We start from the raw sequence: 15549 nt of genomic DNA on the forward strand, positions 1-15549 counted from the left end.
TTCTCAATCCATCAGCTTGCCTTCCAGGGTACTGTAACCATGTTTGAGGGCTAGGGTAGAGGGAGGGAGGGCGAGATGCTTGTGTTCACACCGGCACGACTACATTTCGTTCGTTAAAAGGAGAATGGAATTCGACAAATATGACTGTCATCTCCTTACGACAGAAGACCCATGACAAGGAAGCAGAGATGTGGGGACAGAGCCAGTCAGCCTCAGGGCCTAGGATAAAGTTTAGTAGCAGAAGGGACCTGGATTTTACCAGAAAATTAAAACATACTGAGTGACTTCAGCTCCAGACCTCATAAAGTTCTATCTCCACACCAGGACAACTGTGGATGATCTAGGGTAGACAATGGGTTAGGGGGACACCAGAGAAAGGGCAAAATATACTTTAAATTTTTGCTTGTTTGTTTATTCATTTGTTTCAGGAAGGGTCTTGATATGAACCCAAACTGGCTTCGAAGTCATTATGTAGTGCAGGCTAGCCTTAAACTGGAGAGCCTCCTGTTTCTACCTCCCAAGTGCTGGCATTACAAGTGTGCATGACCACACCTGTTTGGAAAAGAGAACTTTTTTAAACATTTTATTTTATATGCATTGATGTTTTGCCATGGGTGTTGGGTCCCCTGGAACTGGAATTACAGACAGTTGTGAGCTGCCATGTGGTTGCTGGGAATTGAACCAGGTCCTCTGGAACAGCAATCAGAGCTCTGAGCCATCTCTGCAGCCCCTGAAAAACAGAACTTTTGAATAGAGTAAGAAGACTATACAGGACACAGGGAAAAAGCTGACTTAAAATTGGCCAAGATCAATTGGAGCTCACATCAGGCTGACCATCACTGACTTTGGGTAAAAACTAGGGAAGAGACACTCCCTTAGAGGGCAAAGAGGCTCCTGGGCAGTCCTGTCGGTGTCTAAGGCAGTAGTTCCCAATCAGGGGACATTTTAACCCCTGGCAATGTCTGGAGACATTTTGGGTTGTCAAAGTGTGGAGTGGGCGTCTTAGAGACATCCCGAGATACTGTTCAACATCACCCCACAGCCCCAGACGGCCCCTCTACAGAGAATTATCCAGTTGCAAATGCCAAGTTCCAAGTCCCGGAAACTACTCAAAGCACATTAACACAGACAAAGAGCCGCCCGCTGCTGCCGCCTTCACACTGCCTGTCCCATCTCCCTCATCTCTCAGCCCAAGACCAGGCTGTCCTCTCCCGTGAGAATCAGCTATGTGTGCACATTCCTGTAAATCAGAAGGCTGATAACGAGCTCTCTCTGTCTCAGGGTTCTAATCTGCAAAATGTGGGTAAAAATACTTAACTCATAGGTTTGTTGCAGAGAGTAATTTAACAGCTGAAATTCCGACATCTATTGAGCGCCTACACTGTGTGCCACGTACTCAGAGCCCACACATAGTCTTTGCTAGTGAGGACTTTGGTAAGTTTTATAGCACACAGCAGATTTTCAAACAGAAGCTAATCTCGTCACCCATACTCTTCCTCTCCCTTATTAGACAGAGATCTAATCCTCTTGTTTCCTTCCCGGAGAGTAGACAGAACAGTAGAATTACCTCATTTAGAAGAGCTACCTGAATCAGTGCTGTTTGTTAAGGTCTCTCATTATTAGTTCCAAACACAGCACCAAAGCTAACATGCCATATGTATTTACTTCACTTGACAGTTTCATATAGATCTATAATGAGTAGTCATTATACACACGTCATTTTCACTCCCAGGACTCTCTCACTCTCCTCCCTCCCTGGCTGAACCCCTTCTTCTTCCCAACAAGTCTCCCAGACATTGCTCTGATTTAAAAAAATAATAATAATTTAATTTAAAAATTAGGTCTAGGCTAGAGAGCTGGCTCAGCAGTCAAGGGCACTGGCTGCTCTTGCAGAGGACCAGAGTGTGGTTCCCCCTCCTCCTCTCGTGTCTTGTGGGGGAGGGGACTCGGTCACCAACACATTGTTCTTAATCATCAAAAGAGGCTGGGGTCTGGGAGGGCCGCTCAGTGGCAGAGTGCCTGGCTCCGGTTGGTTTCATTTTGTTTGTGTAAACAGTGTACCCTCCAGAACTCTCTTATCAAAGCTCACGCTCCCTCTTTCTCCTTTATTTCTTTTTTAACAAGCCCTGGGAAGTTTTATCAAAGGCAAATTAACATTTTTGCATGGTTTACCTTTTAGCAATCTGTTCTGTCATGCTTCTAATATCACAATCACCTAGAAAAAGAAAAACAGTCATTTTACAATTCACTCACCTGCAACTGGCATTCAAATTTCCTACAGTGGCTACACATTCTTTACTCAAGACAACTGATTCTATGCAAATCATTGCAGCAGCTGCACTGTCAATAACTTAGAATGTTAGCCATCATCTGATCGCAGGGAGATGATCATACAATCAATCAGACCTGGTTTATCACCAGAATTTATAATACCACACCCAGGGAAACAACTAGGATGAATCTGGGGATTCATCCATGACCTTAGCACAGTCAAGGTTCAGCCTGTCCTGATTTCCAGCAGATCAGAAGAGCGAGGATGTTTGCAGTCAGTACTTCAAATGAGTTCAAACCTTTCCACCCGTGAGGATTCTGTTCACTGTGACTGTGTGCAGTGTCTGCCTCCTCTTTAACGGCCTTCCCCCGCTTCAGCAGCCATGATTGCCTTCTTCTCTGGGCAAGCCAGGTCTGCCATGCTGATCATTTTTATTCACAGTCCTTACCATAAACTCAGTATGTTCATAATTCAATTCCAAACAAGGTCGTTTACAGAACAAGAAAGTCAAGTTGCCAAAAGTGAGGAAATCCGTTCTACTAAAGAAATACAAATAAAACAATAATGTGGTGTTTCTCATAAACTTAATGAAAATGATAATATCCAGTACTGGTGAAGATTCGTGGCCACAGGCACTTTTATATTGTTGGCAGAAATATGAGCCTCTGTAACCTTTTAGAAAAATAATGCCCATTAAAGTTTAAAATGCATACATATATTCCTTACATACTTGCACATACTTGCTTAACACTTGGACCTTAAGCACGAATGTACAAATATGTCTGTGGCAACAGGAAACTGAAGGTAAATAATACTATGCTATGAATTGAGAGATGTGATTAACTCAGCCTGCATCACTGAGGAAATGCCCAAATTAATAACACATTATCCTTGACCCTACAGTTTATTTCAAGTTTTGCCAGTAACAATTCTGCTGCAATCAATATCCCTTCTCTTGGTGATTTTCTTTCTATAGCATGTATGTTAAATGGTGGTATCTTCACCTATAATGCAGTACACAATTATCAGAAAGCCAGCTATAAGACTGCAGATGTGGCTCAGCTGAGAGAGTGCTTGTCTAGCTTGCAGGAAGCCCCGGAGTTGATCTCTAGCATTGCATAAACTGGTGATGGTGGTGCATAGTCCAACACTCAGGAGGTGAAAGCAGTAGGATCAGGAGTTCAAAGCCATCATTGGCTTCATAGTGAGTTTGAGGCCATCCTGGGTTACACAAGACCTTGTCTCAAAAACAGAAACAACAGAGAGAGGTTAGAGACATGGGTCAGTTGGTAAGAGTGCTTGCTGCACAGTGGTGAGGACTGGTATTTGGATACCAGCACCCATCAAACAAGCCAGGCATTAGGTACATGCTTGTAATCCCCACTCTGAGGCAGCCAGAGACAGGAACATCACTGGGGCTTGCTGGATTCCAGCCCTAGGACAAAATGTGAGCCTTAGGTTCAAGGAGAGATCCCCACCTCAAAGAAATATGCAGAGTGATAGAAGAGAGCATCAATGTCCTCTTCTGGCCTCCATGGGCACACATTGGCTGAATGTCTGCAGACAAACACATATATACACTCACACAGACACATTTACATAGACATAAAATAAGTGAATGAAAGAATCTTTTTAAAGTCAATGTCAGGGGCTGCAGGCAGGCAGGTATCTGTGAGTTTCAGGCCAGCTAGGGCTACATAGGGATACTCTATCTCTGAATAATAAATAAATATATAAATAAATATCTTCTTAAATAAAGGTTTTATTACAGAGAAGCACATGTCAAGCCACATCACAATGAATCTTCATAAAACAAAACAAAGACAAAGTCTTGAAGTGACTCAGAGAGAAATACTGCATCACTCACAGAGCTCCCCAGTCTGAATGAGAGTACATCTCTCATCTGAAGCTGTGTAGGACAGAATGAAGTGGAACATTTTTCAAATGCAGGAGCAAATGAACTGTCAGAAAACAGCAGAATACACGATGAACTTAGAACCGTGCCCAAATGTAGGAAACTGTACCCTCAAAACAAATGATAAGGGTAGGGGAAAAGGGTTAAGAGCAGGCTAAAAGGGCTCCCATGGCCAAACTGGAACAATCTGAGCAAGAAAATGAAGGGGTGCTAAATTATAACCCAAAGTATAAAAACATCCCCATGAGTCCATGCCGATATAAATCAATGATTGTTGTACTGAACGGACAAAAGGACAGACAGACCAATACATTCATACACACATGCATGCATGGGGAGAAAGAAGAGAGCAATGTTCCATTCCAACAGTATCTGTAGACACTCTTCCATCAAAGAAATGAAGTGCGACTCTCTCTATTCCTTCACTTTGGATGTACATACTGGCTTCCAAAAGTCTAGTACAGAGAGGGGGTAGTAACTTTCTGTGACGACAATAAGGTCTGACAAAACTCCCTTGGCCAGCTTAGAAAGCTCAACCCTGACAGTAGTAGGGTGTTTTCAAAGTAGGTATCCTTGACACGACATGTCGAAAATTTGTCTACCTCCGTAGTCTTCCCAAGTCCATAACTCAGTCTAATGGTGACAAATGCATCAGACAAATTCCATTATTTTACAAAACAACTGACAAGTAGTCACTGAAAACATCAAGGTTTGAAAAATAAATGTGTGCGAAACAGTCACAATCCAGAGGCGCCAAGGAATCACGGTGACTAAACGTCAGGCATTGTTCTGGACAATATGTCAGAACAGATAAAAAATAACAGATAAAAACTAAGGGACCCTAAGGGCTAAGGAGATGACTCTGTGGAGAGAAGCACTCGTAACACACGTATGAGGACACGAGTTCAAGTCTCCTCTGTAAAAGGCCAGTCTGTACATGCCTGTAACCCCAGTGCTGTACGTGCTGGAAACAGGACTGCTGGAGCTGGGTGGCCTCCGGCCTAGCTCTAAGTTCTGTGAGAGACCCTGTCTAAGGGGACAAGGTAGAGAATGAACATGACATCGGACAACCACTTCTAGTCTCTGGACAAAGTTGTCCTCTGGCCTCGACTTCTGTCCTGTGGCTTGCATGCACCCTCACACCAACACACCGCCCCCCATAACACAACAATAATTCATTTTAAGTTAAAAATTTAAAAACACCATAAATAGTTAGATGTAGTGATGTAAGCCTAGAATCTAGCACTTGGGAGGCAGATGCATAAAGATCTCAAGTTTGAGGCCAGCCTGGGTTACGTAGTAAGACCCTGTATCCAAAAAAAAAAAAAAAAAATCCTAAAAATCCACAGGAAAATAAGGAAATAGAAAGAGAGAAACAGAAGAAAAGGAAACAGGAAAAGAGTACTAAAATGCCAGACTCCAGGTGTAACATACTGACAATTACCATTGTGAGTTTGTGTTCTCTCCAAAATGGATGTTGAAGTCTTTTAACCTCAGAACCTTTCAAAGGGACCCCTTGTGGAAATAGAGTCTTCGCAGATGTAGTCAAGTTACAGTGAAGCCATTACAGGGCTGGAGAAATGGCTCTATGATTAAGGGTACTTGCTGCTTTTGTAGAGGACACAGGGTCAGTTCCCAGCACTCACATGGTGGTTCACAACCAACCTTAACTCCAGAAAAGGGATCCTATGTCCTCTTCTGATCTCCATTGACACCAGATCCACTTGAGGTGTACACACACATGCAGGCAAAACACACACACACACACACACACACACACACACACACACACACACGCATGCAGGCAAAACACACACACACACACACACACACACACACACGCATGCAGGCAAAACACACACACACACACACACACACACACACACACACACACACACACACTTAGAAACTAAAATAAATGTTTAATGGAGCCGTTAGGGTGAGTCCTAATTTAACAAAGCTGATTTCTTCACAAGAAGGTGGAAGTCTGAAGAAGTCGTAGAGACAAGAGGGTGCCATGTGAAGACAGATGCAGAGGAAAGATGGTCCTGTGAGGACAGGACAGAGGCTGCAATTAAGCTGCTGTAAGTCGGGGAACACCTGGGGCTAACCCACCAGAAGTGGGGCCATGCAAAGAAAGGTCCTTCTCCAGAGGCTCTGAGTGGAGCATGGCCCTGCCCACAACTCAGGCTCCAGAACTGTGACAGGATAACTATCATTTTATGGCTCTTGTCACAGCAACCTCAGGGCACTAATACGATTACCTAAAATGCAAATGGCCTGATTAAAATACAGATATCAATAGACTAAATTAAAAATATCACTAGCCAAATATGCCATTTGCTGAAAAGTCACTTGAAATGTAGTATAGCTAGTTTGAAGAAAGAGAGGCAAAAAGCTGTCTCCTACAGAAAAGTGAGTTAACTTGGTATGGAATGACCTAGAGCATATCCACTGCAGATGATCAGCTGGGGAAATCAAGTTGCAGTGGATTTTACATGTCTGTATAAAAGAAATAACCTCATTTTTATATGAAAATATCCATTATTGGATCTGGAGAGATGGCTCAGCAATTAAGAGCACTTGGCTGCTCTTGCGGAGGACCCAGGTTCAGTTCTCAGCACCCAGGCAGCTCACCACTAATTGTTTATACCTCCAGCAGGGGAATCCTGCCTCAGGACTCCGTGGCCACCTACACTCACATGCACATACCCACATACAGGCACACACAAGCACATAACTAAAAGTAAAGTAAATCTTAAAAAAAAGAGAGAGAGAGAATATCCATTATCAAAATCACACACTCCCCCCACCCCCGACAGAGTTTCTCTGTGTAGTTTTGGTGCCTGTCCTGGAACTCACTCCACAGACCAGGCTGGCCTCGAACTCACAGACATCTGCCTGCCTCTGCTCCCTAAGTGCTGGGATTAAAGGCGTGCACCACCACTGCCTGGCTTTTCAAAATCACATGCTTTTTACATATGCATATACACACTCATAAAGACTATGTCAAAGGCCATATCTATTGGTTCCCTCAATGTTACAAGTGGACAGTAGAAGGATGCAAAAGGGGACATGTCATGATGAAGGTGGCAATTATAATTATTATTACTTTGTAACCAGGAGTACACTAGCCATTTTTTTTGAGACAAGAACTTATTATGTAAATCAGGCTGCCTGGAGTTTGCAGCAATCCTCTTCCCCCTGCCTCCTGAGTGCTGGAATTGCACACATGTGCCACCATGATGGGCAGCTTTGAATAATGTTACGGTTGCCAGTGGCTTGTATCAGGACAAATAAGCATAATATAATGCCAAGGAGAAACACAGAAGTAGAGAATGTGTTTCTCAAGCTGCTGCTTTGCTGAACTTTCTGTTTGTTTGGTTGGTTGGTTCATTGGTTGTTGTTCTTTGGGTTGAGACAGGGTTTCTCTGTGTAGCTCTGGCTGTCCTGGAACTCACTCTGTAGACCAAGCTGGCCTCGAACTCACAGAGATCCACCTGCCTCTGCCTCCTGAGTGCTGGGATTAAAGGCGTGCGCCACCACACCAGTCTGCTTTGCTGAACTTTTGATACAATTCTTTCTGTCCTTATAAAGATATTTTAAATTGTTAGTGAGGAGTTCAAAGTCACCGGGGCTGTAGGACTCCTTGTTAGAGCCGCTTAAGGAAGTCTAATCCAGCTGTGTTAGGCACCTGGTTATTTGCATATTTTCCAAGTTCCTGTCTCTTTTTTATATTGAAAAGATAACTGTGGGAGATCTTTTACACACAATCTGTCTTTTACATGTCTCACTCTATATATACAAGGAAGGGAAGAGACATTAACTTGATCATCTTGTATCTTTGGATTGTTTTAATTGTTACAGTGAGAATATACTGGGTTTTTAATCAGAAATAAAATTGAAATTAACAAAAACAAATGAACAGAAAAGCCTGCCTTTCCTCACGCACGTACTTTTGCTCCTTTCCCTGTGTTAGTAATAGTGTCGTCACTGGTGTCAAGAGAGACTGTGACTCCAGGTCACTCCTGTGATCTTCCACCCTTCCTTATTAGTCACCAAATCCAGATTCTAGTTATAAATAGCCCTACTTCCTCTAATTAACCGTAAGTCCTAGCCTAAATCTCTTTTAAAATCCCTTCCCTTCTTCACCACCCTTGCCAATAAGGCTTTTTTCGTTTAGAAGTTTGTCATCTCTGGGTATTTCAATTGCCTTTGATGTAATCTCCTCTGTTACTCCTCTGCCTAATCTCTTTCAATAACACACTCAGCAATGGCTTTCTAAAAAAGTGTCCGTGTATACAAAGTATAGCAATACATATACTATTATTATTTTAATAGTTTCTCTTTAATGTTATAAATAAAACATATCACAAGTTCATGACGCCAAAGATAAGACATGAAGGCAAAATACAGTAAGTGAAGTTTGGAAAGCATTGCTTTACAGTGTAGGATAAGAACTGGTAGTCCCAGCTCACCTTCTCACTGCCACCTTCAGGAACATTCCTGAACATTCTCTTTAGTTAGAGAAGGCCTTTAGACTGCTCCCAAACATCTCATATTCTTTCTTCCTTCTCTTCTGTTTGTCCTCATGTTTTTCACTCCAATTCCTGCCTACTAAACATCTCCTTATGCTTTACTGTTCAGCTCAAAACCGAGCCTGATGACACAGACCTGTTATCCTAGTTACCCAGGAAGCAGAGGCAGAAGGATCACAAGTTCAAGACCTACCCGGGGAACTTAATGACATTTGTCTTAAAACTTTTTTTTATTTTTTTTAACGTTTTTTAAAAGGCTAAGGATATAGCTTGGTGGTAGGGTGCTTGCCGAGTATGCATGAGACCCCAGGTTCTCTTCCCAGTACGGACTGCTCTCTCCTCCCAAAAACTTTAGCCCATATATTTTTCCCCCCGAGGATTTTTCTTCAGACACTCTCCGGCTCACATACTGTTTCCCCATAGCACTTCTGTTCTAAGACTTACACTTCATAACATGGTCATCATTTGTCCTGGACAAGGGCTGTATCTTACTCAACTTTTATCCTAAAGTCTTGCAACACACCTGGCATAAATTATTACCACCATGCAGGGTAAAATGACATTTCAGTCAATGGCAGCTGCAGGCATGATGGCTACATAGTAGGCCCTGTGATCCAGGTTTGTGGTAGTATACAATGTTGACACAGTGACGAAGCACCTCATGAAGCATTTCTCAGATTGCACTCCTATTCATTGTCACATGAGTATACTCTCAAAGGCAACCTGTGTTGCATGTTATTATATGTTCCCTTCTTGTAGGTGTTACCCTTGCTCACCTGGAAAAGAATATAACACCCTGCATGAAGGTTTCAAGTATAGAAACAGAGCAGACTGCAAAGGTCTGGTCTATCTCCTTTGGCATGATGTCTCTTTTTATTTTGTTTTGAGACAGGGTCTCGTGTAGCCTACGCTGGTCTTGAACTCAGGGCTGAGGGTAGCCCTGAACACCTGATGCTAGGAAGTAGACAGCTTTACCATAACCATAGAGCTCTGCTGTTCTAAAGGTCAATCACAAGTGGGTCAAACAAAATCTACCTTACAACTCAGGGGCCAGTGAGATGGTTCCATGAAAAAAGGGTAATGCGATAAATCCATGGGAGTCTGAAACTCACCACTACAAATGGGATTGATTGCTGTATAAGCCTGGCAGCCTCAGCTTCACCCCCAGAACCCACATAAAACTGGATGGTGCAAACAACTGCACACAGTTGGCCTCTGACCTCCACAAGTGCACCTGGCATGTGTACTCCCCACAACAACAACAATAATAAATAAAAATTGTGCAAAGTTCAGTGTCTAAGGGTGTAGCTCAGTTGGCAGAGTACTTGCCTGACCTGTACAAAGCCCTGAGTTCGGTTACCAGATCCACATAAAGTGGATGCCAGTGGTATAACACCTGTACACCCAGCTCCTGGAGACAGGAAAGTCAGAAATTCAAGGTCATCTTTGGCCACACAGGGAGCTACATGGGACCCTGTCTCAAAAAAGGCAAAGTTCAGTAGGGATTAACTGCAGGTCAGTATGAAGTTTCTTTTAGGGATTATGAAAATTTTGGAAAGCGATGATACCTACACATATACCAAAATACATTAAATTACATATGTGAAGTGTATGAACTGTATGGTATACAGATTGTATCTCAACAAGGCTGTTATTAAAAAAAATGGGGGGAGGGAATCAAGCTGGGCAGTGAGACAGGAGGATCTCTGTGAGTTCGAGGCCAGCCTGGTCTACAGTGTGAGTTCCAGGACAGTCAGGGCTACACAGAGAAACCCTGTCTCAAAAAAACCCTACAAATCACTTTAAAATGTTTAATTATGTATATGTGTGTAAATATGTGCACCTGAGTGCCAGTGCGTGAGTGAGGCATCAGATCCATTGGAACTGGAGTTACTGACAGTTAGTTGTAGGCTGCCTAATGTGAGTGCTGGGGGCCAAACTCAGATCCTCTGCAAGAGCTCTTAATCCATGAGCCATCCTTCCAGCTTCATAAAAAGATTTTTTTTTAAAGCAATGTAGCCCCAGTGAGATGCCTCAGCAGATAAAGGCACTTGCCACCAATCTGATGGCCTAAATTCTGTCCCTGGAACCCACATGGTGGAAATAGAGAACCAACTCCTGCAAATTGTCTCCTGACCTCTACACATGTGCGCCCCCCCCCAAATAAAGTGAAAATTTTAATTAAAAAATAAAATAAAGATCAATTACATAATAACAAAGAGGGGGTAAGTAATTTTAAAAGTAGAGCCTGGCCTGCTTGCTCAAGCCTGGAATCCTAGCTACTCAGGAGACTGAGGCAGGAGGACCACAAGTTCAAGGCTTGCCTGCCTGGATTACCTGAGTAAATTTAAGACCAGGCTGAGTAATGGAGAAGGACCCCGTCTTAAAGTCAAAACTAAAACTATCTGAGGATGTAGGTCAGTGCTAGAGTACTTGCTTAGCATGCACAAGACCTTAGATCCAATGCCCAGTAACACACAAAACATTAGCATATAGGACTTGAGAGATGGCTTGACCAGTAAATGCTCTTGCCATCAAAGCTGAAGAGCAGAATTTGGTCCCTGGGACCCACATGGTACAAGGAGAGAAGTGACTCCCACAAGCTGTGGGACAAATTGTCCTCTGATCTCCACATGCATGCTCTTGCGCTCTTGCACGCACATGTGCACACACACACACACACACACACACACACACGAGATAAATAAATGTAACAAACATCTTATAATATTAGAATATAATTATTATATAAAATAATGGACTTCATTATTATATTATCATATATGCATATAATGCAATTTGATCATATTCACTCTGAGGACAACTCAAGACTCACATGTGAGAGAAAGCATGTGGTATTTGTTTTTCTGAATTTGGCTTATTTCATTTAACATGATGATCCACCCAATTTCCTTAAAGTAACAACTTTTTTCTTTGTAAAAAAATGATAATAATAATTTGGAGAGATGACCAAGAGCATTTGCTACTCTTGCAGGTTCCCAACACCAACTTGGTTACTCTGTAACTATCTGTAACTACAGTTCCAGAACACCCAATGCCCTCTTCTGGACTATGTGGTGCACAGACATACCTACAGGCAACACAATCATACACATAAAATAAAAAGTAAAACTACTTTAAAGGATTTATTTTATGTATGTAGGTACTTTGCCTGCATGTATGTCTGTGTATCATGTAACGCAGTCCACACAGAGATCAGAAGAAAGTCTTGGAGTTATAGATGGTTGTGAGCTACCATGTTGGCACCAGGAATCAAACTCATGTCCTCTGCAAGAGCAGCCAGCATTCTTAACCACTGAGCCATTTCTCTAGCCCCATTAAAAATACGTTTAAATTAATTTAGTGTGTGTGTGTGCATGTGAGTGTATGTGCCTGTGTTCACAAGTGTACATATGTGTGCATATGCACGTAGAAACCAAAGGTCATCTTCAGCTATCATTCCTCAGGAGCTAGTCACCGTATTTTTTGAGACAGGGCCTCTTACTGGAACCCGAGGCTTGCTGATTAGGTTAGGCTGGCTGGCCAGTGAGCCTCAAGGACCCTCCTGTCTCTTCCTTTCCAGCACGGAGATTACAAGCCTGTGCTACCATGGCCAACTTTTTTTTACATGGGTGCTGTGGATGGAATTTGGGTTCTCACGTTTGTGTGGCAAGCACCTTACCAACTAAGTGATCTCCCCAGCCCCCTGTTCTTCTTCATAGCTGAATAAATTAAAACTCCATTGTGTATGGGTACCACATTTTTATCCATTCATGTTAATGTGTACCAAGGCTGATTTCATATATTGGTTATTGTGAATAAGGCTACAATAACACAAATGTGAAAATAATTCTCTTGTGCATTGACCTGGATTCCTTTGGGTGTATTCTCAGTGATGGTGGACACTGAGTGGGCAATGCAGTAGGTAGTCCTTTCTGGAAGCTTGTGAAGAACCTCCATTCTCATTTTCATAGAGGTTAGAGTAATTAGTAGTCCTATCCACCGTGTATATAGTCCATTTTCTCTACATCCTCCTCAGCACTTGTTCCGTGTTTTCTTGATGATAGCCTCTCTGACCGGGGTGACATAAAATCTCAATGAAGTTCTGTTGTACATTTCTCTGATAGCTAAATATGCTAAACACTTTCCCCTGCGGTTTTTGGCTGTCTTTACTTTTTCATTTGAAAAGTTATTTTGCTCATTTGTTGATGGGACAACTTGGTTGGGTTTTTAGTGTTTAAATTTTTAGAGTTCATCATAGACTCAAGATTTTTATTCTGTCAGATGTGTAGCTAGCAAAGATTTCCTCCTATTCTGCTGCCTGTCTCTTCACTGCTAACTGTTTCCTTTGTTGTACAGAAGCCTTCAAATTTCATGCAATCCCACTTCAGCAATTCTTGCTAATATTTTCTGAGCTATCAGACTCCTATTCAGAAAATTGTCTATGCCTATCTCTTCAGAGTTTCCCGTATGTTTTCTTCCAGAAGTTTCAAATCCTTAGATATAGTTAGGAATGTCAATTTTGAGTTATTATTGTATGTGTGGTTTGCTTCCATGCATGTCTTTGCACTATGTGCATGCCTGGTGCTCATGGAAGCCAGAAGGCATGAGATCCCCTACTTGGAGTTACAGATGGTTGTGAGGTGCCATAGTGGTGCTGAGACTTGAATTCAGGTCCTGTGAAAGAGTGGCTAATGCTCTTAACCACTGAACCATCTCCCCAGACTCAGAAATTTCCATTTTAAAAGTACCATTTGGGAAAAAAAAATCAACTGGAAAATGTGATGATGTGTTATACATATTGTTTACATTTAACTCCATTTGCTATCATCCTAAACTGGTATGAATATTGGAAGTAGGGATAAACATCAATCTTTTGTTGTTTTCCGTGGTGTGCCCCTTATGAGTATAGATTGATGTGTCCTAAAATAAGAACTTAATAAAGAAAGGAAATCCCTTTTGTCTATGCATAAAAATTTTCAAGCCTCACATTGAAGTATTCAATTTACTTGAATTGAGTTTTGTACAGGCTGAAAAATAGGGATCCAGTTTCAATTTCCTATATCAAGTCAATTTTTACAGGCAATTTTTTTTTCACCAGAGAAGATATAAAAACATTCAAGAAATGCATGAAAAGATACTTAACACACCTAGCCATTAAGAAAATGCAAATTCAAGGCACAATTACAGACTTCTCATGTCGATTAGGGTTACTATGACCAGACACATGCTAAGTGAAAATGCAGAGAAATGAGACTCTAGAATGGGACTGCCTGGGGAAAGACTTTGGCAGTTCCTCAACAAGTTACACCAAGAATTATCATTAAGACCTGGCAATTCACCGGGCGGTGGTGGCACACGTTTTTAATCCCAGCACCCGGGAGGCAGAGGCAGGCGGATCTCTGTAAATTCAAGGCCAGCCTGATCTACAAAGCGAGTTCCAGGACAGGCTCCAAAGCTACACAGAGAAACCCTGTCTCCAAAAACCAAAAACCAAAAACCAAAAAAAAAAAAAAAAAAAAGACCTGGCAATTCCATTTTATGTGTATACACAAAAGACTTAAAAGCAGGTATTCAAAGAAAACTTTAAGCAAATATGCTCAGAAACAATATTCACAATAGCTGAAAGGTAGAGACAACTCAAATGCTGATCAGCTGATAAATGGCATGTTATTCAGAATGGGCTGGTTGATAGACACTATAACACAGATGAACTTTGAAAGTGCCATGTTAACAGAAAGAAGCAAAACAAAAGACCACATACTGCATGATTCTATTTATATGAAATATCTGGAATAGGTAAATCCACAGAAACAGAAAACAGATTAGTGGTTGCTAGGGTCCAAGGGCAGGGTGAAATGAGGAATGATACAAAGTTTCCATTTGGAATGATAAAAAATGTTCCAGAACTAAACAGAGATAATGGTTCTACAGCACTGAATATATTTTTATGCTACTGGATTGTACCCTTAAATCAGTTAAAATGGTAAATTTTAATACTATGTTTATTTTATCACAATAAAAAAGAAAATTCTGACCTGCAAAAACGTTATAAGAAAGCATTAGAAATAATCAAATGTAAGTGAAATTTTGGTTTAATTATGGCACAGTGTGGAAAATAACTCCATGTAGGATCTAATTAGTTAGGCATGGTAATACATTCAGCATGATTGTAAGGAGTGGGGTAGTGACAGGGGTGGGAAGGAGATAAGAATGCATTAAGTACATGTATGAAATTGTCAAAGAAGAACATTAGTCAAATATAAACTGTAAAAATCACTTCTACAGAGCTGGGCAGTGGTGGCACATGCCTTTTGTCCTAGCACTAGGAAGGCAGAGGCACAGAGGCAAGGAGATCTCTAAATTCGAGGCCAGTCTGGTCTACAGAGTGAGTTCCAGGATTGCCAGGGCTATGCACAAAAAACCTGTCTCAAAGCAAAACAAAACAAAAACCAACCAAACAAACAATAAAATCACTTCTACAGATAGTTAATCTCAGCTCTTAGCCAACAGTTGTTATTAAAATGTCAGTAAGCAATTTTTTTTTCCAAGTTCTTAGCTTCCTGCCATACTCATTAGGACACCAAGGAAAGCTCCGTGCTGCTCATTAATCAGTTCCCAGCAAAAAGTACTAGACATTCATATGGAGCAGCAAGAAGAAAAAAGTGAAATCCTTGAAACAGATAGCTACGGCTATGTTTTCAACCCTAGATGGACGGACATAAAAGTGTGAGACTTCTTGGTGATTCCCATGGTAAATGATATTAGTAGTGAGAAATGTACTGTTAGGTTCACCAAACAAATGCTGTAAATGTTTGAGTTGG

At 41.7% G+C, this 15549-nt stretch overlaps 1 protein-coding gene and 1 non-coding gene across 3 annotated transcripts in view; both read right to left on the reverse strand.

The window, feature by feature from the left end:
• Positions 1-390: 390 nt before the first annotated feature.
• Positions 391-15549, reverse strand: part of Snx12 (sorting nexin 12) — an 81881-nt gene continuing 66722 nt past the window's right edge. The window contains exons 5-6 of one of the 2 annotated variants that reach the window (XM_059250317.1): positions 2173-2215; positions 391-730 (exon numbers count right to left, since the gene is read on the reverse strand). In XM_059250317.1, the coding sequence (XP_059106300.1) occupies positions 2192-2215 (24 nt within the window). In that variant the 3' untranslated portion in view covers positions 391-730; positions 2173-2191. Of the gene's footprint in view, positions 744-2172; positions 2216-15549 lie in introns of both variants that reach the window. The other variant, XM_059250319.1, reaches the window with a different exon arrangement.
• Positions 2410-2546, reverse strand: LOC131900280 (small nucleolar RNA SNORA72). Its single transcript, XR_009376186.1, has one exon. It is a non-coding gene; the product is annotated as a small nucleolar RNA SNORA72 (small nucleolar RNA).

Source organism: Peromyscus eremicus, chromosome X, assembly GCF_949786415.1.
Source record: "Peromyscus eremicus chromosome X, PerEre_H2_v1, whole genome shotgun sequence".
NCBI lineage: Eukaryota > Metazoa > Chordata > Mammalia > Rodentia > Cricetidae > Peromyscus > Peromyscus eremicus.